The sequence below is a fragment of the Oreochromis aureus genome, linkage group 3, assembly GCF_013358895.1.
Source record: "Oreochromis aureus strain Israel breed Guangdong linkage group 3, ZZ_aureus, whole genome shotgun sequence".
Taxonomy (NCBI): Eukaryota; Metazoa; Chordata; class Actinopteri; order Cichliformes; family Cichlidae; genus Oreochromis; species Oreochromis aureus.
In genome coordinates, this window is record NC_052944.1 from 78,605,870 (window position 1) to 78,632,966 (window position 27,097).

Below are 27,097 nucleotides of genomic sequence, written 5' to 3' on the forward strand. Positions count from 1 at the left end.
TAAATACCTTTAATTGCTCATGTGAGTCAGCTGTACAAAAGAAAACGGTGGCACCTAAGACAGGAGAGCTGGTGGGACATGCCCACACAGGCAACTTCAGGAGGTGGCCCTGCTAGGGCCGCAGCACGACCTCACCTGTGATCTCCTCCTAGTACAGCAAACTAACCTGTTTATCCTGAACAAAAGTACTCAACAATATTTTCAGGCAACATTTGAATAACAAAGTTAGTATAGCTTTGGTTGTTTAGCCAAATGTTTCACAATGATGCTGAGAACATTAAAAAGGAATCAAACAGGATGAGAGCAGCAGCCACGAGTGTGTAAATGAGGCTCAGAGTTGGAGGGAAGTGTAGATGAAGGTGATGCTTTACCAGCATGCTCTCTGTTTTTCCCAGAGCTGACAGATTTCTCTGTTTACACTTAGTGAATTTGTACTTTGGACTCCGAACAAGAAGAAACTGAGGCGTTTTGGATTTTTTGTTTTTTATTTGTATGATGCGTCTTTTATTTATTACCTTCATGTCATGTTTTGTTGCTGTCCTTTTCTTTTTGTATAGAACATGTTAAGGTTCATTTTAAGGAGAGAGAGGTGGAGGAGATCGGAATAACACACTGACCCTGCCAGGTGGAGTCAAACGATGATTTTAATGAACACACGCGTGGGAGATGCACCCTGCAGAACATCAGAGGTGGATCTCTCAAACAATGAACAAAACAAAGGTTTTATAGGGTCGGGGCAATACAACGCCCCTTCATACATTAAGCAGATACAATACTTGCATACGTCAAATCAAAACCACAATGACTTTTAACACAGTTTGAAAAGATCATCGCAGGTGCTTCCTGTTGCCACCGGACGCTCGCCTATCTGTCTGGAACATCAGGCACACGTTCTGCAATAAACGGTACTTTTGCAGGCACAACTTGCAGTTACAAGCATAATAACTTTCACCTATAAATGAACCCACTAACTGTATGTGTGTCTCGTCCTTAAATGCTCTCTTATCTCACCCGTTGCAGTTCTGACCTTTCACCAGAACAGAGGCTCATCCTTACATGTAATAACCTAACTAGAACTATAAATGTAATATGTTGAATAAATGTTTTAATCAAGAACCTCTACTAAAAGCTTAATCAAAAGATATAAATGAATAAAAGATAATACAAAATAACCTGCTCAAAATAACTTGCACTCAGACTCTGCTTTCGGTTTCACTTCCTGCAAAAGCATGCCCTGCAAACATGTAGTTTCCTGTCTCATTTTGGCACAGAGTATACTCAATGTTAGGGCCTTTCTTTTACAATGCAGTCTGCATATAAACATTTAAGCTTATAGATTCAACTCAACAGTTTAAAGTGGTTCTAACTGCTCCTGTAATAAAGGCTAATATGATACCAATATGTTTGAACATCTGAATGCAATATCAATACTGTTATTAATGAAATGGTAATGATAATTATAAAAATAGCAGCAAATAATAGCAGCAAAATATCCTCCTACTCCTTACAAACATTATTTCTAAAAGCTTTTTATTAAATAGAAATGTTTGTTTTATTTATATTTAATTCATTCTTTTTATTAACCCATTCGTGCATGAATTATGAGATCCTCAGTGAAGAAATGTATTCCTCTTTGGGCATAAATATATATATATAATTGAAATTTTGTTTGTGAATCTATTTTTCATGGCGTTAAAAACTCATCTGGACATGTATTTAACATATCAATAACAGAAAATGACCAACTGTGGGAAAACTATGAAATAAAAAGTTTTAATGTTTTTCATGTTTTCTCACATTTTAAGATATTCTAAAACTCTTCAAAACAAAAATGCTGAACTTCACACCTGAATGATGAACTGCAGGCTTTCAAGGATTTTATAAATACTAAAACACACTCTTAGAAAGCAGCATGGTCTTTTCAGTATTACTGTCAATAACAATACTTCTGACTTGTGGGCTGTATCAGGGATGGACAGGAGGAGGAGTACAGGAGTGTGGTGGACAGCTTTGTCGAGTGGTGTGAGCTTAACCACCTACAACTTAAGATCACAAAGACAAAAGAACTGATTATGGACTTTAGGAAGCAGGCTCCTCCTCCTAACCCTGTCACCATCAGAGGGGCTGATGTGGAGATCGTTGAGGACTACCGGTACCTGGGGGTACACTTGGACTGTAAACTGGACTGGACCAAGAACACCAATGCTATCTTCAAAAAAGGGCAGAGTCGGCTTTTCCTACTGAGGTGGCTCAGGTCCTTCAATGTTGGTAGGAAAATGCTGACCATGTTCTATCACTCGGTGTTGGAGAGCGTTGTGTTCTTTGCAGCTGTGTGCTGGGGAAGTGGGGTGAAGACAGCTGATGCCAACAGGCTGAACAAACTGATTAGAAAGGCTGGTTCTGTCCTGGGTGTCAGACTTGAGAACCTGGAGGAGGTGTCTGAGAGGAGAATGCTAAAAAAGCTTCTTTCTATCATGGACAACCCCTCCCACCCCATGCACGCCCCCATGATGGACCATCGGAGCAAACGCAGCAAAAGACTCATTGCCCCGAAATGCAGACCTGACCGCCACAGTAAATCCTTTGTGCTGGTGGCAATAAGACTGTTTAACTCTTCCTCACTCTGTAGGTGATTCTCCTGAGACGATTACCAATGTTATTCTGTTCCTTTTCAGACCGTGCAATATTATCCAACAGTACCTCATTGAATATTATATATTTGTTTCATCCCCCCATCATACGCTGCTACTCCCTTTATTCTATTGCACAATACTATGTCACTTTCTAGAATCGCCTGCACTGATAGCTAAGTTATTTATTCTCCAGGACACAGTCATATATATTACTTCGTTAGAGTTATTTGATACTATGTCTTGCACTATCCTACTACTGTATATTACTGTATACTACTATTCTTACTGTATATATTGTATATCTTATTCATCTGTTCCTCTGTCTCTCCTGCTGCTTTGAGCATGTACATGACAAAAGAATTTCCCTCGGGATAAATAAAGTTATTCTTATTCTTATTCTTATTCTTATTCAAGAAGATATTGCAAAGTATACAGAGCACAATTTAAAAAAATAATGTAATAAACATAATGTCATAAAGTGCCAAGTGAACCAAACAAAGAAATAAAAATATTGTCTGAGCACACAAATGTTGTTTCTCTCGTCTAGTTTGCCATCATCCCCTCACATCATCATAACCCTCTCATCTCCACTTGGAAACTAACAAATCAACATGAATTCAGACTTACTTTGTTTACTTTGTTTGTAGAACCATGTATATCACCTGTTAATAATTATTTTTGCTTTGTCCTGTGAAAGCTTTGTTACATTTTCTTGTCAGTCAGACTGAACAGTTGTAACAAGTCCCCAGTTAACCAGCCACTACTTTTTACAGTGTCGTGGGCCATGAATCCACAAACATTTTCAGATCTGAGGGTCACCTCCCTCGTGGCTCCTAATGACGGGAATGTCAAACCTCCAACCTTTGGAAACTAGCTCACCTGTAAACACAACAATTGAAGTGCATCATTATCCACAGTCCAAATATAAATGTGTAATTATAATATAAGACAGAGAAGTGTTGTTTGTATTTACTTTAAAGTACTCTAAAAGTACTTGTTGCCCAAAACACTTAAAATACATTTCAACATTTCTTTTCCTTTTATCATGTAGATAAATTTAGATAAACTGTTGAAATTGCACTTTCCTTTTCTTCTATTAAGATATCTGAGACATTTACTGTGCAGGTTCACTTCTTTACACTTCTTTACACTGACACTGTTACTGGTTCAGCAAACGTAACATCAAATTAAAGCGATGCTCTGATGTCAGAGTTCATGTTGTTTGTGAGCAGATGAACTAACCTATCATGTTTTTTCTTCGAGAGTGCACGTGTTTACTTCTGTAACTCTGATTTGTCCACATTAAAACAAACAAACAAAAAAAGCGATAACAGGAGACCACGTGATTTCTGATTCATGGTGGGACTGAGTGAGTAAATACAACGACATTTCGAAGAGTGACTCGTCGGAGCTGCTCAGACTCTGAGCTTCTGCAGACCAAAAGGTGAGAATCAACATGTTTTCACATTAGACCAGGTTGTTCTGGTTTGAGTTTCTCTGCTTCATAAATGAAATCATCACATCAACTGCTTTTTGTATTTATCCGGGTTGTCCTTGTTAGATGATTTGAAACATTTAAACGCAAAAGAAAACACTTTAAGTGCCCCAACTGTTTGTTGGAGCACTTAAAGTTTTGTAGGTTTATTTTCTTCTTCTTTCGGACAGGGCACACACAGTCCTGACTCCCTTGTGGCAAAACTTTCAAACTTCACCATCATCAGCTGAAACAACCACATCTTAACACCATCTTGACGAACTGCTGATCCAAACCTGATCCATCAGTGCTGGACAGCACAGATACTACATGCCACACAGAGACTGCTGTTTTCTGAACTGCCACACCAGTAAGTCTTCAGTGGAGAAGATGACACAGCCATCACCTGACCTCCTGCCAAATCTGGAGACCATCACAATGCTGCCACTCTCCACACCTCTGAAACCATCAACGATGACTCATGCTGAGGAAACCGTACTTCCTGTCAGAGTCCAGTGATCTTCAGAGCAGAGACAGAGTTTTTATCTTTGCATATAAAAAATACATGTCAGTGCTTTTAATTCAATTAATTAATTTAAATACTGTTTATGTTATAAATAATTCCACACTTAAATGATTGATTGTTGGCACTTTTCAAGTTTTAATCCACATTATGGATGACAAATCTATGTTTTCTTCTACTGTCTCTCTGTGCAGGTACTGCTGTCTTCTGAGTTTTTCAGTTTCCAAACTGAGACATTCAAATCTCATCACAGAGCTTCGGTCTTTCCTCACCATCACATGAGTGTGAGATTGCTCTGAATTCTGGTTATGTGCCTGCAGCACCTATAAGGTATTTCAGTATTGTTCATTGTATAATTTATTTGCAGTTTTTAGTAAATATTTTATATCTTATGTTTCAAAAATTATTTAAATGTTCCACTTTTCTACTACTGTGTTTCTACTAAAATTTCTGCCAGTCTTTGGAATTTCAATAACATTTTTTGTTTTGTTTTCTCTCTGACTGCACCATCTGCTGACAGTTTTGCTTAACCTCCTAAGACCCGAACCCTTCCACGGTATGCATTTTTAATTTCTCTTTGATATTTGGGCTGATTGGGACCTGATGAATGTAAAAACAAAGAATTACCAGATTTTTATTTTTACCTGATTTTTGTTTCTAAGAAAAATAAGGAAATAAGAGGATATTCGTTTAAAAGTTTTGATAGAACAGTAGCAGTATAATGTACTCGTAAGTGGATATCAGGCCCTTGTAGAGTAAAATTGAATATTTTGGTGTAAATAAGCCAAAATGTGATATCCACATATGTGGACGCCAGGTCCTAGGAGGTTAATTATTACATTTCTGTTAAATTATTGCAGTTCTGCCAAGTTGAAATATTTCTGCCGATTATTACATTTCTGCTAAATTATATTATTTCTGCTAGAGTACACTGAAATGTACATAAAAATTACAGTTAATAACTGTAAAATGGCAACGGTAAATTACCATTAAATCAAAAAGAGTAAGTGATTCTAATATGGACATTACATTTCTGTAAATTGAAAAACGGTGATTTGCTTTTATTTTTACTCTGCTAATATGTTGAAAATATATTAATGTACTGTAATATGGCACATTGTCTTTGAAAACAACAGGAAAAATCTGTAACATTATTTACAATTAATCACCCTACAATTTACATAATAACTCTGTATGAATGACAATCTTTCCTGCTTTTTTCATTTGAATTTACGATTTACAACTGTATATTAATTACCGAAAACATACCGTACTTTTAATTTTAACAAAATGTCAAAACATTGTTAGAATTATTGTGAAAATTACGGTGAAATGTTTTTAATATTAACAAGCTCAGGCTGTTTGATAAAACAGTATATGTTAACAGTAAATACAAACAATTACTAATAATAAAAAAAATGTATATTTCTAAGTAAGTTCTAGAGTCTCACCAAGTATAACACAGCTATTTACAATGAAAATTTTTTTTTTGTGGCATAGGGAGGTTTAAATCATGGATTTACCACTGCTCAGTTCGTGTTCAATCTGTTTGAGTGTGATACCACCTGCTGAAATTAAAATTAATTGATCAAAATGAAATACAAAAAAAATAATGAAATAATGTTAATAAATTGGTGTAGTTTGCAAGGTCAAGAGCAGTCAACGAATGTATTATAAAAGCTGTAACAATCAGTTTCCTTAAAGTCCATGCACGTTTTGGAGACAATGCATCACGTGTCTAAACCGTCACCTAAATATATATATATATATATATATATATATATATATATATATATATATATATATATATATATAACTTAGACAAGGAGGGTACTATGTTGTCAGAAATAGCTGTCTGACTGTGAGGTACTGCAACAGCAGAGGGCACCAATACTCCTTGTAAGCGTGTAGTCCGCCAAACCAACGAAGAAGAAGATAGCACCACTTCTAACGGTCCAGACAGACTCCTGCTCAGCAAGGGAGTGCCAGCAGCACCCTGCACCCAACAACCTTCTATTTCAATGTAGGTATATCATTAGACTTGAAACGTATATCAGCTGTAACCATAGTTCGCTTAGTCAGTTTTCTTGTTGGATTGAAAGCGTTCCTCTGTTACAGGCTTTGCCTTCAGTCCTGTTTAGTTTTCTGGAAAGTTCATGCTAATGCAGCAGGTTGAATATTTTAGCTAGCCTTACTGTGAAACAAACGCCAGTTTAATTTACCAGGAGCAGCTAAAGACAATGTTTCTTTTTGATTTCTGTGCCAAGTCAGTGAAGTCGCTGAGGGGTTATGTATTTCATTGCGACCTGCTTCTGCCATCCTGACCATTGTAGAGGAAATTTTAAAAAATATATGAGTTGGGTCTGTCATATACTCTGAATAAGCTCACTACACTTCTTAAAACTAAAACAACATTATCTGATGAGGGTATTTCCAAGCTTTGTGAGGCAGTCAAGGGATTCAGATATGTGTAACAGGTGAGCAATCAGCTGAGTCTTCATCAGATGTACTGTGTGACATTAGTGATGGTCAGATATTCAAAAGTATTACTTCTTCTTCTTTTTTTTTCTTTTCTTTTTTTTTTTTTTACCAAAATCCATTATGTTTCAAACAACTGCTATATCAAGATACCTTTGAAGTCGTTAATCCTTTAGGTTATGGAAATAAATAGATAAAACTGTAGTTAAAGGAACCTTGTTTTGCATGCTGGAGATAATTTGGGCTCACATTGCACTGGTGGCTTCTGCTTTAGTTGTACACAACATTTCTGTAGATACTGTTTAATGACACAATCTGTTTTTCAGGGTGGTGATCCAAATCAGTGTGGAGCAGAATGCACCATAGAGATATACAACTCTCCTGTTGAACACCTCAAGACTGAAGGTACACCAGATATAGAAGGAGTAAAGTTTGAGTCAGTTTTCAACTGTTTAAAATATTTTCACATCTGTCAGCCAGGTTTGCCATTTTGTTTAGGACACAAGATTTTTATGGCATTTTGTCATATGATGTTGTGCTGTTTCTTAAACTTTTTTGTGAAAAAAAAGAATGGTTCACCCACTCCATTCTGAATTGGAGCATTAAACAGTTTAAATGCTCTGACTCTGATACCTCTTCAAAGCTGTGTGAGGTTAGTCCTCAAACAAACTCTCAGCACAAACAAAACTGAAACTTTTTAAGGCTGTTGCCTCTCATAATTGATGACGTGGTGGAGTGGAAGATGGAGCAGATGATTTTTACCCCACTGCATCCAGACTGCAAATGAATCGCGCATGTGCGAAGCCACTGCTGGCATGTGATGCGCAACAGCAGAAGAAAAGGACCTGTGAGGCTCAGTAACAGAGATTTTATTAGAAAACTACAGACATTTTGCGCTGAAAAATATAATTTTTTCCTAATGCATCATGATAACTTCATTTCAGTTTGTTTCTTTTCATTAACAAATAAAGGAGGTTACATATAAGCTACTTTTTTTATTGCTCAAAACTTGTCTGAAGACAAACTGCACTTGTTGGTCCACTGTGATGTATGTGGCTGAAGAAAACAAATTGCTGTTATTTTTAGGATGTACAGTCCTGATCAAAAGTTTTAGACCATTTGAAAAATGGCAAAAAATCATATTTTGCATGGTTGGATCTTAACAAGGTTCCAAGTAGAGCTTCAACATGCAACAAGAAGAAATAGGAGTAAGGCAAAACATTTTTTGAGCATTCAATTTATTAAAAAAAACACTTAAACTGAAACAGGCTGTTTTACAGCTGATCTAAAGTTTAGGACAACACCTCCAAAAAACATGGATAAACCCCCAAAACAGAGAGTTCCAAACTTGAACTCAGTAATTAATTGGTCCGCTGTTCTTCTTGATCACTTCATGCAAGCATTTCCATGAGGTGAGTGGGAACATTTCTCCAAGCGGTGAAGATGGCCACACGAAGGGTGTCTACTGTCTGGAACTGTTGTCCATTCTCAGTTGGATTTAGATCAGGGAAAGATGCAGGATGGTCCAAAAGAGTGATGTTATTCTCCTGGAAGAAGTCCTTTGTCCTGTGGGCATTGGGTACTGTAGCGTTGTCCTGTTGAAAAACCCAGTCGTTACCACACAGATGAGGGCCCTCAGTCATGAGGGATGCTCTCTGCAACATCTGGACATAGCCAGCAGCCTTTTGACACTCCTGCACCTCCTGAAGCTTCATTGTTCCACTGAAGGAAAAAGCATCTCCCCAATCATTGTGGCACCCCCTCGTCTGTAGGGCGTAGAAAACATCTCAGGTGGGATCTGCTTGTCATGCCAGTAAGGTTGGAAACCATCAGGACCATCAAAGTTGCATTTTTTTTACAGGAGAAAAAAAAAGGTATATTTTTATCTCATCAGAGAATTTGTTTTTGAAGTCCTTCAGTCTCAGATGCCATTTGATGGTTATGGGGGTGCAGTCGGCACCACTAATGGCCTTAATTTGGGTTGAGGATTTTTTAGGTCTTCCACTTCACGTTTTTGTTCCATAACCCCCAGGATTATTTAAGAAATGACCGTCTTAACTGCATCCCACCTCAGCAGCGATGGCACGCTGTGAGAGACCCTACTTATGCAGTTCAACAAGCCAACCATGTTCAAAAAGGAAAGTTTTTTTGCTTTTGCCATCAGAACATCCTGACAGTCTGACTACCTGACAGAAAATGACAATGAATCCACAGTTTTGCACAGATTTGGCCTTTTAAAGGAATGTGGTCCTAAACATTTGACCAGCTGTAAAACAGCCTGTCCCAGTTTAAGTTTGTTAAATTTAAGTTAAATGTTTTGTCTCACTGCCATTTCTGCTTGTTGCATGTTGGTGGAACCTTGTTAAGATCCAACCATGCAAAAGATGATTTTTTTTTGCCATTTTTCAGGTGGTCTTAAACTTTTGATCGGGACTGTATTTAATAATCGATTAGTTTCTTCTGAATGGATTAAGAATGCTTTTTTTTCCGCATTGCAGTGCATCACAATTGTAAATCATTATACGATTAATTGTGTCAGCTCTATTAGATGTAAGATTGTATATTTGCTTTTGAAATGGGCAGTTTGATATTAATTAGATCAGTGCCTTTTTAGTCATTAATTTGATTATTAAGCATTAACTGTTTAGGGCAGCACGGTGGCACAGTGGTTAGCACTATTGCTGCACAGCAAGAAGGTCCTGAGTTCAATTCCACCATCAGGCCAGGGTCTTTCTGTGTGGAGTTTGCATGTTCTCCCTGTGTTTGCATGGGTTCCCTCCGGGTACTCTGGCTTCCTCCCACTGTCCAAAGACATGCAGTTTGTGGGGATAAATTAATTGATTAATCCAAATTGCCCATAGGTGTAAATGTGAGTGCGAATTGTTGTCTGTCCCTGTGTGTTAGCCCTGTGACTGGTGACTTGTCCAGGGTGTTCTAGCAAATTATGACGAAAAGTCAAAGAATGTAAGTTTTATGCCAGTTAGCCCTATTATGTTTATTACCTCATTTGTTGGACCTTAATTTTTTTTAGACGACATTCTGGCTGCAACAGCTGCCAATAATTTCGTGTAAATATGAACTTTTGAATAAAAAGGCATGTTTTGTATTATACAGCTCTTCTGTGCTTTGTCAGTAAACGGTAAACAAGCTTATTAAAATGTATTTTAACTGGTTTCCTTTATATTAGTTTTTTATTTCAATGTAATAATTGTACAAAAACCAAAGTTCACTGTGAATTTTACATTTATCAGCAAGTATACCGTTATGTATTCTGCATTATCACTATTTTTTCCACGGTGAAATTCTGGCAACCACAGCTGCCAGTATTTTACCGTAATATTCAACTTTTTAATATTTATTTTATACAGTTTCACTGTATTTTACAGTGCAAAACTGTAATCAGGTTAATGGAGTGTTTGTTGCTTTTACATGAGTTACCATGAACAGGTTTATGATTCTTTATTGTGAATTTTACATTTTTCAACAAACTATACCGTTATATATTCTACATTATCACTATATTTTCCACGGTGAAATTCTGGCAACCACAGCTGCCAGTAATTTACCGTAATATTCAACTTTTTAGGTATGATACCGTATTATTTTATACAGTTTCACTATATTTAACAAAGTAAGACTGTAATCAGGTTAACGGAATGTCTGTTGTTTTCACATGAATTTATGTTTAAATTCATTCATTTACTGTAAAAGAAATAATTATTATTTACTGTGAAATTTAAGGTTACCAAAATAGGATACCGTTTTGTGTTCTACATTTACAATTTATTTTTCACGGTGAAATTCTGGCAACCACAGCTGCCAGTAATTCACCGTAAATTCTACAATATTTTTTTTTACAGTGTACTTCTGCTAAGTTATGTTATGCTAAATTATTGCATTTCTGCTAAGTTATTATATTTTTGCTAACTTGATATGGTTCTGCAAAGGTATTAAAATTTCAGTGCCTTTTCAGATACTGACTTTGATTTCTTCAGTTTCTTTAGATATTTTCAGCTGTTTTCAGCAGACAGCTTCAGCTTTACAACAGGAAATTTTTCTAGTTTTATTTGTATACTATCTGTGTCACCAGGTAATGTTGGTGACACAGGCATGATGTTTGACTCAGTCTGAGGTTTTGTTCACACTGAACCTGCTGCTTGTCATTCGGCTGTTACTCATATTTAAGCCAGAAAAACTGGAAAAAAAACCCTAAATGGTCATGAAAACTGTTCCATGTATTGTAATGACCTTTTTTTTAAACTCTTTTTTTCTGAGTAGGAATCACCATCGCTGAAGTCAATCAATGTAGCAAATAACATTTTCTGAAAAAAGTAGATGCAAAACTAGAGAACAGACGACAGTTATTGCTGAAAACATTCATACTTTGATCCACTTTAACATTTTGTTATTATTTTTATTATTATTACAAGGTTATTACCAGGAAAAGTTCACAAAGATCTCTGATACACTTCACTTTCTCATTTAAAATAAATAAATAAAAGCTTTCAAATCATAGTACATCACAAAAACATGCACAAAAAAGGACGTTCATTTGGTTTACATGTAAATATTTATTGAAAAAGAATTAAAAATGGAAAAAGTTTAAGCAATGCTGCACATGATGAAGAATGTCACAGAATTTATATTATATAGCTTTCTTGTAACAAAGGTTAGATAAGAGGTTATCGAGAGATCAGAAGGAGAGAAACGTGTCAGTGTACAACTACATGGATCTTTACTTTCATAAAACACTTTAAACACTCTATAAGATTCAACCTTTGATAAACTGAACTGACTTAAATGATTATGCAAACTTGTTAATTAAAAAAGAAAAAAAACCCTTCACCTAAAGAGGGGATTGTCACACAGAGTTGCTGCACTCGAGGAGGAAAGAGTCATAGTTTAGATCAAGATAAAAAAAAACAACAACAACTCTGCTTTGAAGCATTTTATACAATTCTTTATACGACCCTTATAATTCCCAAACTGTGCCAAATGTCATCCAGTCATAGCTGATCAATAGATCCTGAACATTATCAGGCACATTATTGATCATATATAAGCCACAGAACTTCATCTAAACCCAGATCATCACATACAGTGTTTGTGTTTTCTGAATGTCTGACATCTAAATTCATCTGCTGATGAATGTAGGATAGTTGATCACTAGATGTAATCACGTTCAGGTACCTTGTATGAACCCTTGTCATTACAATATTTGCACATCATAAAAACAGGAAGAAAAATAACACCAACAACTACAGTAATACTACCACTAACAACAACGGGCACAGCAGAAACTACCAGGAAAAGTAGATTTATTAGTCCAACAGATTCATCCTTCTTCCTTCCATCCTTCTTCCCTCCATCCTCTGTGACTCCTCTTGGCTGACCTGCAGGTGAGAAACAGGTGTGAGGTGTCAGCTGTCAGGTAGTGAAGAACAGAACAGAATCCATTTCCTCTTGTAGTGCAGTAGATTATATAAAAAAATGTATTCAGATAAACTGCTAGCTTTGTTTGTCATGATCCAGATATGGCAGACTGACAGCAGCATCCTCAGTCCTCTGTCCTCACTCGGTGTGTTCAGCTTCACACTCGTTTAATTCAAAGGTTTTATGTGTAAGGATGTAGTTAAAAAAAAAATCTGATACTACCCTTTTTTCAGGTTGCATGCACATTTATTACTGTTGGAGTAAAGCTAGTATAACATTGGAGATCTATATTTTATGTATACTGTATATGCAGTGGCAATGTTGGAATGCTGCAAAAGTAGAGGGATGTTGAGGATGCAAGATGGTGCTACGTATGGACATATACACACTTTTGTGTTTTTTAGGCCTTTTCATTGTGTCTTCCTGCAGCACACTGATCCCCTCCAATCATCAGGAACTGATAGACATCAGCCTCAGCCTGAACCCAGAGTTCACTTAGGATTAGACCCACAGTATCCCAACCTAGACTGCAGGACTACAGTGCTCTCTGTGGGTTTTTGTCGTGTACAGCAAGTGCTGTGGATTGTGGGGATTCAGAGCTGGCTCTTACGGTGCAAAAACAACACAAACCCCCGACCAAAGCCAGATCACTTTCAAACAAAACAGAGGCCCTAAATCAGAGATTTACTACAACTGTTTTGTCCACGAGTGCTATCTACTGATTGTAACTGAATACTGGCTCTACTGGCAACAAAGATGGTTCAAAGATTTCATCACCTCAATCTGTCAGACCAGGTCGATTGAGGCCACTCAGCTCCACAGGGCAACATTCTCACCTCTGATCACACACACACTCAACTCTACTCACTAACCTGGAGGAACAACTCTCAGGTGGATGATCCTGATGAGCTCCCATGAGCGTGTTTCTTCCATGAAGACACGACACTCGTATGTTGCAGAATCATTAATCGTCACATTCTTCAGAATCAAAGACACGTCTCCATCCTTCATCTGTTTGTCCTGCAGATCCACCCGGTTCTTAAAAGATGGATGCTGGTTGGATGAATCAAAGTAATCATCGGGGTACAAAAGGACATTTCCTGTCTCCAGGCCTGGTCTGGTCCACTTAACAGCTTCTATGATGTTGTTGTTTGGAGCTCGACATATTAGAGTGACATCCTGTCCAGACTCAGCTGTGATGATTTTCCGGTCTGAAAGAAAGAGGAAACAACACAGAGCAGAGAGGTTAAAGGTAATTCTATTCACTTCTACAACAGCCAATGAGAGTGAAGATCATACACCACTGAGCCCTTATACACTCTTCTACACACATACACAAGTAGGCAACAAACGTGCACAGACAAACTGAATCAATATAAAATAAATCTGCTCGTTTCTTTATCTTCATCTGTGATTTAAATGTCATACTCAGCACAGATGCCCAGGAAGCGCCCAGGTGGCATCCTTGTCAGATACCCGAACCACCACCTCAACTGGCTCCTTTCAATGTGGAGGAGCAGTGGCTCTACTCAGGGACTCAGGGCGGACCTCATGCACCTCAGGAGCTCTGCCACCAAGGAGTTGTTTAACTGCCTGAGTAACCTCGCGCTCGGAGATAGGTCATATTTAACCAGTACTCTGTTTTCTCTGGTTGATTGGTCTTCTTTGGCCTTATGCAGGATGATTTGTTGGTATTGTGGAGGTAAGCATTAACGGCACAGAGCTCTCAGTTCTCACTCCTTCTTTATTCCTCTCCAACATCCACCACACATGCCCCCCCCGAACACCCAGCAGAACTAGTCCAGGACCCGGGGCTTAAGCAAACGACCGGAACGGCTGAACTGGGGGGGTGGGAAACTGACAGAGGGCAACCCAGCCCGGGAGCGAGGCTGGCACTGGCGGTCAGAAAAAGCTGCAGACGACTCGGACTCCGTTGATTGTGGGTCGCTCCTGGGGGAAAAAACAGAATCCATCAGCCCAGTGGCAGGTGGGCGGCCGCGGCGAGGGGCCTGGGCCGGGACCACCTGATCCTCTTGCATAACATGTGCAGGATTAAGTCTGTCAACAGAGACAACCTCCTGCCGACCGCCAAAGTCCAAAATGAAATGTTTGTTGCCTGGTTTAAGAACCCTGTATGGCCCGTCATATGGTGGACGCAGCAGAGTCCTATGGGCATCGTGCCTGGCGAAAGCGAAAGCGAGCAGAGTCCAACGAACTGGGAACAAAAGTGTCAGGCAGGCAGTGGTGCACAGGACCAGGAACAGGAAATGAGTCTCTTGGGGGGCGAAAAGGCAACAAAGAGGTATCGAAACATGGGGGAGGGCTCTCAGGTAAGAATTCCCCGGGGACCCGGAGGGGCTGGCCGAGGACCAGTTCAGCCGGGAAACCCCAAGGTCTTCTTTAACAGCGCACGCATAATCCCAGCAAAACCCACGGAGGCGGTCGACCCAGTCGCCACCTGTTAAGGAAGCCCGGGCGCGGCCTTAAGTGACCGGTGAAACCGTTCACACATCCCGTTAGCTTGCGGGTGGTACGCCGTGGTGTGGTGGACCTTGACCCCCAGGCCGTCAGCCATAGCAGACCAAAGCTCAGAAACAAACTGGGGGCCCCTGTCCGAGGTAATGTCAGCAGGGGGACCGAAACGTGAAACCCACGTTGACAAAAATGCTCTGGCCACCGTCACCGCTGTCGTGGACGCCAGGGGTACCGCCTCAGGCCACCTGGTGGTGCGGTCCACCACAGTCAAAAGGTGCGTGAAACCCTGTGACTGCAGCAAGGGACCAACCAGGTCCACATGAACGTGATCGAAACGCCTACCGGGGACACGGAAAGGTTCGAGGGTGCCTGCGTGTGCGGTGGATTTTGAGCGTTGGCATGGGATACAAGCCGCCGCCCATTCCTTCACCGTTTTGCGAAGGCCCGGCCAAACAAACCTGGCGCTGACCAGCTTAACCGACGCCCGGACGCCGGGATGAGAGAGGGCATGCACCGAGTCAAAAACACGCCGACGCCACGAAAGGGGAACCACTGGGCGGGGGTGGCCGGTGGAAACGTCGCAAAGAAGGTGCGGACCGCCGTCCCACACCGGGGTGTCCTCCAGCACGAGGCCCGTTTTCGTTGACTGAAGGGCAAGGACGTCCGGGTCAGCACGTTGTTCAGCGGCCATGGCAGCGTAGTCGACGCCGACATACACCGGAGAAACCAACACACGTGAGAGACAGTCAGCGACATGATTGGACTTACCAGCCACATGCTGAATGTCTGTGGTAAACTCTGAAATGGCCGCCACGCTGCTGGCGTGCGCTCCATGGGTCAGAGACCTTGGACATCGCAAACGTCAAAGGTTTGTGGTCAACGTATGCAGTAAATTTGCGACCCTCGAGGAAAAACCGAAAATGTCGTGTTGCGAGGTGCAGGGCCAGCAACTCCCTGTCAAGAACACTGTACTTGAGTTCAGCATCCCTGAGCGTCACGACTGAAAAAAGGCGGCGGTTGCCAGAGACCTGAAACCCGCTGTTCCAACACCCCACCCACTGCCACGTCGGACGCGTCGGTGGTCAGCGCGATCTCCGCCGACGGAAGCGGGTGGGCCAGCAGGGCGGCGTCAGCCAGCGCAGACTTGGCTGCGGAAAACGCCTGGATGCGTTCCGGCAGCCAGTCAACAGGATCTTTGGCTGTTTTACCTTTTAAGGCAGCATAGAGTGGCTGTAGCAGGTGGGCAGCTCTGGGGAGAAAGCGGTTGTAAAAATTTATCATCCCCAAGAACTCCTGCAACGCTTTAACCGATGTGGGGACGCGGAAAAGCTGAAACGGCCCGGACTCTGTCGGGCAAAGGAACCACACCTTCAGCGGAAATGCGGTGCCCGAGGAAATCCAGAACAGGCAACCCAAACTGGCACTTGGAAGGGTTGATGATCAGGCCGTGCACTGCCAAACGCTGGAAAACCTGGCGCAGATGGGACTCGTGCTGGCTCGCTGAGCAGCTGGCCACCAATATATCGTCCAGATAAACAAAAACGAACGGCAGCCCACGCAAAACGGAGTCCATCAGCCGCTGAAAGGTCTGGGCGGCACCTTTCAGGCCAAACGGCATGCGCGCAAAAACTCGAACAAGCGAAGAGGGTAATGACAGCGGTTTTAGGAACGTCTTCGGCGCGCGCACGGGAACTTGGTGATACCCCCGCACCAAGTCAATTTTAGAAAAAATCGACGTTCCAGCGAGATTGGCAGAAAAATCCTGAATGTGGGGGATGGGGTAACGGTCATTCTCCGTGGCATTATTCAAACGGCGGAAATCTCCGCATGGCCGCCACCGACCGTCCGATTTGGGCACCATGTGAAGCGGAGAGGCCCATGCACTGTTCGAACGCTGTACAATGCCAAGGCGCTCCATGGCTGCAAACTCTTCCCGAGCGACGGACAGTTTCAGCGGGGTCGAGGCGGCTGCTGCTGCCGAACACGGGGGCCCAACCGTGGGAATATAATGCTCAACCCCATGTAGCCGTTACCGTGCTAGAGAAATTAGGGACAGACAGCGATGGAAACTCTAAAAGCAAACGCTGAAAAGCATCCCCAGAGGTCACTACATTAGCCCGAATCAGGGGCTCGGCAGCCCGAGTAAAACAGGGTAGCGAAGAAAACGAGAGAGCATCAATTAAGCGTCTGTTAGCAACATCGACAAGCAGTCCATGAGCACACAGAAAATCAGCACCTAAAATAGGTACAGAGCTAGCGGCAACAACAAAGTTCCACTGGAAATCCCGCCATGAAAACAAACAGTCACCAACCTTTCCCCAAGCGTTTTGATGGGAGAGCTATTAGCTGCCATGAGCTGCGGTCCACAGTTCGCTGCTAGTCCGTCGGCAGCGGTAGGGGAAGGAGGCTCTTCTGTGAGCCGAGTCCACGAGAAAACGTCTCCGAGCGCGAGTCCTCTATGAAGAGCAGCCTTTCTGTATTGCCAGCGGTCGCGGCTGCTACGGGCGCGCTGGCGGGTCCGCTTTCCTGGGCCGTGAGCGCAAGGCGGCAGGCAGCGGCGCGCTCTGTCGCCAAAACGCTGATGGTAGAAACAGATGCTCTTTCGGGCGGTGCCGGCGTAGCAATCCCTGCCGCCAGCAGGGGGCGGATGCTCCGGGGAGGCAGGTGGAGGCGTGGAAGGCGCCGCCCGGCGAGTCTGTAGCCAGGGCGTGAACGCCGAAAGTGCGGCTAGCCAGGAGAATGCGATCCGCTTCTTCAGCCAGGGAGCGATAATCCTTCGCAGGCAGAAGCGGGAGTTTGCGAGGACAGCTCTCACGGCGGCCGGTAGTTGGCGGAGGAAGAGGTGGACGAAGAGGAATCCCCCGTCATCCGGCCCGAGCAACGATAGCATGTACTCCATGAGCTCGAGCGCGGTACCGCCACCCAAGCCTGACAGGTCGAGGAGCTGTTCGGCTTGTTCAGCGTCGGAGAGGGCATAACGCCGAAGAAGCAGCTCTTTAAGGGCGGCGTATTTCCCTTGGGCGGGTGGGTCCCGGAGGAGCGTCATCGCGCGACGGGTGGCCAGCGGGTCGGCGAGGCCACCACATGGTGATACCGTGTCGTCAGCCGAGATGCCGCGAAGGGCGAACTGAGCCTCCACGTGAACGAACCATGACGGGGGGTCATGGAGCCAAAAGTCCGGCAGTTTCAGCGCCACAGCGAACGTAGCTGCAACAGGAGGCGGAGGTCCGGTGGCCGCTGATGCATCCATAGCGGAGTCTGCGTTATCTGCGGCCCGTTGCATGCTCGAGTCAGGGGTCACCAATGTGGAGGTAAGCATTAACGGCACAGAGCTCTCAGTTCTCACTCCTTCTTTATTCCTCTCCAACATCAACTGCCACATCGCGCCACACAACACAGGAACACACTTCCTTAACACTGGGTGTGAGTGGAGCCCTCTAGTGGTCCACCACAGTATCACTTTATCTACTATTTACACTTTGTCTGCTAAATATATTTCTAGTTTACTGCCCTCTTATTTATCAGAGTACATGTTGCACAGACATTTTAGTCATAGACTGCGGTCTCAGGACATGATTACATGCAGTTGGCACAGAGCTTGGAAAGTAGGAATTTACCTATTCTGCCCCATCTTGATGAAATACATTACATGAGGATTTGAAGCTCTCTCATTTCACTTCAAAACATGTCAAAATGTTTTTGTGAAATCATCACTAGGATTTTTTTTGTCATGATATTACTGTGTACAGTAGACAAATTTAGCTATTTTTGTATTTGTTTTATTGTTGTAATTTTAATATGTTTGTGTGGAACTGATCTCTCTTGCATCTCAATGGGACTACATGTATGAATAAAGGTTAAATAAAAATAAAGGTCAGTCTGTTCACTTCCACAACAGCCAGTGAGAGTCGAGATCAGATCAGAGAGCACTGAGCTCTGCTTAACAGGTCAACACACACACAGAGTTTTCAATAATATAACTCCTTACAGATTTTAATCACTGTATAACATTGTCAGGGTCTGAAGAGGCAGACTGTGCGGTGGTGTGTGTGGTGGACCCAGGTGCGAACACAAGTGAGCAGACCGGAGCAAACTTAAACTGAAAGCGAGCCTTTACTGTGGCTGATGACAGGTCTCACAACAAAGCAGAAACAGCGTGACTAAACTGAACCTAAACTAAACTGGGAAACAGATACTGATAAACTAAGGAGACTCAGAAAACTATGGCGATGATTGTACAGACTGGCTGCGAGAACATGGAGGGTGGGTACACAGACGACGTGACACTGAGCACAGCAAGACTGAGGACTAAATACACACATGAGGCGATCAGGGGAAGTGGAGACACATGAGAACACAGCTGACTAGAATGGAACATAATGACAATACAGGGGAGAGTAACACTAACTACAATGAACAAAGAACACCAGACTCTTCCAAAATAAAACAGGAAATACGCAGACATAGACATGGAAATGAAACATGGCATGAACTTAACATCACTGCATAGACATGAAACATGACACGTAGACACAGAACCAGGGAGACTGAGTACAGGGGAAGATGGCAGAAATAACTACAAGAACTTGACAACATAAGACACACAGACATAACACACATGAAGGGCAAGAGAGACTAAACACAAGGGTAATATAATTACAAATGAGCTGGAATAACTTAATGAACCTAAACAAACAATAAACATCCAAATAAACTAAAACTCAAAACACTGGGTCGCATGACCCAGGACCATGACAAACATATAATGAATAATGCTACAGTGGCAACAAACATGAAGGTGATGGAATCTCCCATACATTTAAACAAGTTAATGTGCAGAAAACTAGAACAATATCTGTATAACAAATATTTTTACAGGTTCAAACCTCTAAAAAACAGACTTGGCAGACTTTGACAGCTACACAAAGCTTTGTAGTTTTATACTGACTCCTGAAACTACAACACATCACACTGACACATCTGTCATTGAAATCTCATTTAGTTCCTGACAGGTAAAACTCACCTGCAGAGGTAAACATGCAGAGGCTGAATAACAGCAAAGTTGAGCAGAGTGATGCAGCCACAGCAGACATTTCCTCCAGCACCGATGATCTTAGTTTGTTCTAAATGTCTGAGTCTGTTGGTACTTTCAGTGAATAACTGAACCTGAGTTTAAACCTGACTACCTGAGATTACATTTAAGGTTTAAATTAAGCTGAAAGTCTAGTTTCCATAGAAATGATTCCAGATTCAGATACTAATGCTGGATAATAATCTCTTCTATCTCTTCTTAAGGCTTTTGAAGTATGTGAGAGAACTGGATCCTCAGCAGCTCTGTGTGGGTGGAAAAGAGGCATGTGTGTCTTCCAATCTTCTGGTCAAACTGGTCCTGTAATGTTTGTTACCTGGTGTGTGTGTGCGCGCGCGTGTTTCATATTATATGATCTCCCAGGGTGTAAAGGAAATGTACATTTATAAACTCTTAAAAAGAAACTAGCTTTTTTGTGAGGGTAGTGGGAACAGTTTCACTCTCAGTAGGTGCTGGAGGTCGTAGGAAGGAGGGTAGGCAGTTGGCAGAGGTAGACAATGTTTCAGGGGAGACATCTTGTAATTTAAAGCTTGGCTTTGGCAGGTAAGTAGATCCATGGCTTGGGACAGCTCCTCAGCCACACAGAGAACATTGGAAAGCCAGAGAGACGTCATTGGAAAAAAGTATATAAACACATGCATTGAGGAGCCTGATTACTGCACTGGATATGCAGACTTTATGCACAAGCTGCGTCCTTGTGGGGTGGTTAAGTGAATGAGCAACAAGTGCATGGACCAAAGAGCAGATGATAGCAGCTTCACCCAAAGATGGAGCCTTGTCTGCTCAACCAAACCTAAACCACAGAGAGAAAGCAAAAAATACATCCACAAGAGCCACTCATGAAAAATACGTCCAAATACATACACAATACACACTACACAATTTGGTGCTTAATGAGGTTTATGTATTCATGTAATTTATTCATTTAATGAAGTGCTGAGATCTACAGTCCACCAAAATAAAAGAAAATATTATCAGCAACCGAATACATTGATTTAACCTGAATTTATGAATGTGTGAACTTTAATTTATAATTAGGAGCTTTTTCAAAGTTAAACATGTGAAGAGCTCATAAATCATGATGTTTTATTCTGTGAACCTATGAAACGCAATGTAGAGAGAGAAAACCCATAAGCCTTGATAAATATGATAAATATGATAAAAACAAAAACAAACCGATTTTATATTTCTGACTAAAATAAGGAAGGCATCTCTCATTTAGGGGTTTATCTTTGCTCCACTGAGCTGATGGAAAGAGAAACATGTCAGCAGGAGCACTGGTGAAGGAAGGTTTTCCAGTTTCTCTGTGCTGCCACTCAGTGAACACTTTAAAATTAACTGTTTTTTAGTGATCAGGTGTCATTCTGGAAAAATTAACTGGAAACTGAAAAAGGAAAGAAGTAATATATTCACAGGATTTCACCTGATTAAAATTTCAAACACGTGCTAGTTTTAGATGATGCCGCAGCACTATAATAGAGAGAAGACTGCCCCCTTCATAACGTCCTTTAAAAACAGACAATCTTTTAATTTAATCACTCAAAGACCTAACCGACTCTTCCATAGAGCTTACCCAGCTAACCGGGCTAAATGGAAGGCTTCATAATTAATTTTAGGAAAAAAAGCATCTCACAGTTCAACATTTTTTGTGACTTTCTCCCTCTTTGGAGCTAAAGCAATTAATCAGTGGAAAGGCCAGGATCTCATCTGTTGAGCTCATCGGGACTTTAGCAGGGTAGCTCAAATAAGTCAAAGATATAGAAAACAAATGCCTGATACAGTACTCTCAGGAGGATATAATCTTTTAGCCCTGATGTTGTGCTCCTTTCATTTTAAACAGTTTTGTGTTCCCGGCCAAAAATGGCTCTTTGATTAAGATTCATCATACAAACTATTATAATTGATATATTATCTACCTGTTGTGTTCTCAATCCCAACTCATCAAATGTGTGACGCATGGTCAGGCTCCCTCTGCTTCACTTATCGACGCGCAGGGTACCCCCCTCGCATCGAGAATTGACGTGCAGGGTCCTCCTATTGAATACTATAGCGCTCCCTAAACGTTGTTTATTGACGACAAGAGATTGCCGCGGAAGAGCCTGTTGTTCGTATATTTATACATTTCCGAAATCACATTGTAGTGACGTGTACTGAACACAATATATTATATAATGTAAACAACTACCTGAGAAACATCAGATACAGCAGATAAATTAATTATAGGCCATTACTTTTGTATCGTTTATTGCATTTATGGAGGGAGTGATGAATGCTGGGTAATGGCACAGTATAGCGACTGGGTGGCTTTATTCACCCGCTTTGGCTGTTATCAGTCCATACAATGGGCGTTATTAGCAGAAATCAGTCCCACAGATATGGGCCATCTCCACCTGCTAGATTGAAGGTTGTTCTCATCCATCCAGATGGAGGATCACTAACTGGAGCGTGGGAAGACTCCAGAATCCACTCTGGCTGGAATCTGGTGGATACAGCAGTGTTTACAGGTAAGACCATTTAAACGGACAGCATTTATAGAATGACTATTAAAAGTCAGCAAGTGTCAATAATGTTAATGTGGTTATGTTAGTAATACACCGAGTGCTAATATAACAGCTTTAAGATGCATTTGTAGATATTATTACGTGTTTTACCGTCTTTATGGTGCTAGCTTAAAGTTACGGTGTAAACGTTAGCTTATATTGTAGTAAAGCTGTTACTGTTTAAACGATGTTGAGACAGAAAGATTAGCTTCTGTCATGACCAATAAAGTTACTAGTTAATACAGTTTACAGTAAAGTGATTAATCACAGCCACAGATTGACATAAATATCTCGATTAGCTTCAGTGCATCTATAATAAATATGTCCACGTTTCAGTCTTTTCAAAATTCTATATGCGAAAAGTGAGCGCGAGAGCCCTCGGTGCGCCTGCTCGCTGCTGAAGTCAAAGTAAACTTTATTGTCATCTATGCTACATACAGTCCAGTATATAGAGAGACGAGACGACGAGGCTTCATTTACAGCAGTGCAAGTAAACAAACAATAAATATAAGAAGAGTAAGAAAATAAATATACACTTTAGGACTCGGGGTAAAGGGATCAATAACAATTTAAGATTTATATTTTTATAGTTTGATGATTTAAAGTCTCACACACAACCCGTCGAAAGCGGAGGGGGGCGGCTGCTTCCAAATAGAGCACATTTCATTCATAATGTTGTAAATCCAAGCCCATTATGTATTCATGATTTGAATCTGGTTGTGCGAAATCCAAGAAATAAACCCTAGACAAAGTGAATCTGTGAACTAAGGTGTAGGTCTGTTAGGTTATGTTGTGGTGATTCTCGGGTTGGGGGATGGGTGTTCATACTGGAGTGCAAAATTAAAACCAAGATGGACAAGAAACATTCAAAGCCATCAGGTCCTCAGTTTAGGAAAAAGAGAAAAGAAGAGGAGGAGAAACGAGCAAAAGATACAGGTAAGCAGATGTGTCATTGGATAATGGCAGGTCATCCTGAAACAATCAGAATCAGAGTCAGTGGGAGTGTTCGCCCAGGGCGCCAAACAGGCTAGGACCGGCAGGCACTGGTCCTAACTATCACAAGAACATTTATATAAGCCAGTAAAACTATGATAATTTCAGTGTGGAGAGTCCAAAATTATCACTATCACAACCACAGCAGGAGTAAGACAGGATTTACACGGTAGATTTTGTGCAATTTGCAGTAAATTGTGCGGCACAGACTTTGTAATTTACATTTGTGTCACTCATTTAAATCTTCTTCTCCTGAAAGTGAAACTCTTACAAATAAATATGTCATATCTTTGAGTCACAAACTGACACTGAGTCTCTTCAGTAAATCCAGCAGCTTTTTAACTTGAAAAGACGTCTTTGAGCTGCTGCACATGTTAGTAAATCTGACCCCAAATGTACATTTAGGGTCCTTCTTCTTTAACATTCAAATGTTGTGATGAAGGGAACTTTTTAACAGGCTGTTCTCGTTTGTACAACAGTAGAGTGTCCGTCTTTAAAAAAATGTATTTATTATTTAAAGGGTTTAATTTCTATTGTTTGTCCACTCAAGGTTTATATGGATTTTAAGAAGTATTTAGTTAAATACTTATGTAGTAACTAAGTTACTTTTCTGACACAGTAATTAGATAAGTATTTTAAATACAATATTGACAAAGTATTTAGTAATTAATTACTTTTTTAAGTAACTTACCCAAAACTGCTTATGTGCAAATGTTTAGTAGCAAAGAAAATTAAAACATTACTGTTGGCCATATGTCGGCAAAGTTATGTGACATTAGGGATGTTTGTACTAACTTGGTTTTAAAGTCTTTAAAATATACGAGGCACAATAGTTGACTTTAATATTACAGAGAATGTGATGATTTTATAGATAATTAAAGTCAGTCATCCACAAACACAACAAGCTGAAAGTCAGTGATGCTGCTCGGTTTGCAGTCCTGAATATGACGGCACAAGCAGGATTCACTGCACTGTTAATGTTAGCTATGTTATACTGCTGCCTCTGTTCGGTGGTGTCGAGCCAAACGGACTTTAACGTGTGTTTGAACGAGCTGACGGTTCACTCGTTAAGCTGAAAGAAAGATGCTTTAATCACAAGAGTCACACATGTGTCCACTGGACCATCTGGGAACTCTTCTTGTTTAGCACTCGTAATAACACAAACACTAAATCCTCCTTCTCTTGTGCTGTTTTGTAGCAGTGTGTACACCTGAGACTGTCACCTGTCTGTCTGTCCTGCACTCTCTCTCTGTTTCTTTCTCTCTGATTGTGGAATAAAAGTATGAACATGTATTTATAAGTTACACTTGGACTGCTAGAAAAGTTTAAAATAACTAATTGTCTGTCCTGAATCAGTCTTATTAGGTAATGTTCAAACAATTTTATCATTCCAGTGTTTTCAGTGTGGGAGAAAGTACTCAGGGCCTTCAAGTTACACACTATGAAAGGCAGAAACAAGTTTAATATTCAGAAACATAAAGTATGTATCAGCAGCAGAATGGAGCTAAAAATAAATGTTTGTTTCAGTTCTATGAAGCGTTGAGTATTTTGGATTAGTAGCACTGCTGTGTTTGTTGCATCATATTGCTGTAATTGTTTATATGCTTTATATATTCTGAGGTAAGTGGATACATCATATTCTATAAAGATGTTATGTGTTTGTATACTTTCTGCCCAGTTTGAGACATTTAGCAGAAGTCACCCTGTTTAAGGCTTTGATGTCTATTCTGTATGACTTAAAGCAGTTATGACATGGTCTGATTTTCTCACCCAATAAAGGAATATTTCATATATCAGTCTGATCTTCATTCTATCAGAAACAGTTTTCACAGCATTTTCTTTTTATAAATATACAGGGAGTGCAGAATTATTAGGCAAGTTGTATTTTTGAGGAATAATTTTATTACTGAACAACAACCATGTTCTCAATGAACCCAAAAAACTCATTAATATCAAAGCTGAATGTTTTTGGAAGTAGTTTTTAGTTTGTTTTAGTTTTAGCTATTTTAGGGGATATCTGTGTGTGCAGGTGACTATTACTGTGCATAATTATTGGGCAACTTAACAAAAACAAATATATACCCATTTCAATTATTTATTTTTACCAGTGAAACCAATATAACATCTCCACATTCACAAATATACATTTCTGACATTCAAAAACACAACAAAAACAAATCAGCGACCAATATAGCCACCTTTCTTTGCAAGGACACTCAAAAGCCTGCCATCCATGGATTCTGTCAGTGTTTTGATCTGTTCACCATCAACATTGCGTGCAGCAGCAACCACAGCCTCCCAGACACTGTTCAGAGAGGTGTACTGTTTTCCTCCTTGTAAATCTCACATTTGATGATGGACCACAGGTTCTCAATGGGGTTCAGATCAGGTGAACAAGGAGGCCATGTCATTAGTTTTTCTTCTTTTATACCCTTTCTTGCCAGCCACGCTGTGGAGTACTTGGACGCGCGTGTGATGGAGCATTGTCCTGCATGAAAATCATGTTTTTCTTGAAGGATGCAGACTTCTTCCTGTACCATTGCTTGAAGAAGGTGTCTTCCAGAAACTGGCAGTAGGACTGGGAGTTGAGCTTGACTCCATCCTCAACCCGAAAAGGCCCCACAAGCTCATCTTTGATGATACCAGCCCAAACCAGTACTCCACCTCCACCTTGCTGGCGTCTGAGTCGGACTGGAGCTCTCTGCCCTTTACCAATCCAGCCACGGGCCCATCCATCTGGCCCATCAAGACTCACTCTCATTTCATCAGTCCATAAAACCTTAGAAAAATCAGTCTTGAGATATTTCTTGGCCCAGTCTTGACGTTTCAGCTTGTGTGTCTTGTTCAGTGGTGGTCGTCTTTCAGCCTTTCTTACCTTGGCCATGTCTCTGAGTATTGCACACCTTGTGCTTTTGGGCACTCCAGTGATGTTGCAGCTCTGAAATATGGCCAAACTGGTGGCAAGTGGCATCTTGGCAGCTGCACGCTTGACTTTTCTCAGTTCATGGGCAGTTATTTTGCGCCTTGGTTTTTCCACACGCTTCTTGCGACCCTGTTGACTATTTTGAATGAACGCTTGATTGTTCGATGATCATGCTTCAGAAGCTTTGCAATTTTAAGACTGCTGCATCCCTCTGCAAGATATCTCACTATTTTTGACTTTTCTGAGCCTGTCAAGTCCTTCTTTTGACCCATTTTGCCAAAGGAAAGGAAGTTGCCTAATAATTATGCACACCTGATATAGGGTGTTGATGTCATTAGACCACACCCCTTCTCATTACAGAGATGCACATCACCTAATATGCTTAATTGGTAGTAGGCTTTCGAGCCTATACAGCTTGGAGTAAGACAACATGCATGAAGAGGATGATGTGGACAAAATACTCATTTGCCTAATAATTCTGCACTCCCTGTAAACACCAAGCTCCTTTTTTTTGTGTAGCTGACAGCTGGTAACTG

At 41.1% G+C, this 27,097-nt stretch overlaps 1 protein-coding gene across 1 annotated transcript; it reads right to left on the reverse strand.

The window, feature by feature from the left end:
- Positions 1 to 11,532: 11,532 nt before the first annotated feature.
- Positions 11,533 to 20,747, reverse strand: LOC120438248. Its single transcript, XM_039608694.1, has 3 exons — positions 20,040 to 20,747; positions 13,414 to 13,752; positions 11,533 to 12,501 (listed from the first exon to the last, which is right to left on the reverse strand). Exons 1-3 carry the CDS (start codon positions 20,107 to 20,109, stop codon positions 12,275 to 12,277), a joined length of 636 nt encoding a protein of 211 aa, XP_039464628.1. The 5' UTR covers positions 20,110 to 20,747; the 3' UTR covers positions 11,533 to 12,274.
- Positions 20,748 to 27,097: the final 6,350 nt, after the last annotated feature.

Bases quoted from the DNA above. Each gene is read 5' to 3' on its own strand.
- LOC120438248 (XM_039608694.1), bottom strand. From the start codon at position 20,109: ATGTCTGCTGTGGCTGCATCACTCTGCTCAACTTTGCTGTTATTCAGC. The intron at 13,753-20,039 runs GTGAGTTTTACC...TCTTTCTTTCAG, and splicing joins CTGCATGTTTACCTCTGCAG to ACCGGAAAATCATCACAGCT. The intron at 12,502-13,413 runs GTTAGTGAGTAG...TCTCACCTGCAG, and splicing joins CCTGAGAGTTGTTCCTCCAG to GTCAGCCAAGAGGAGTCACA.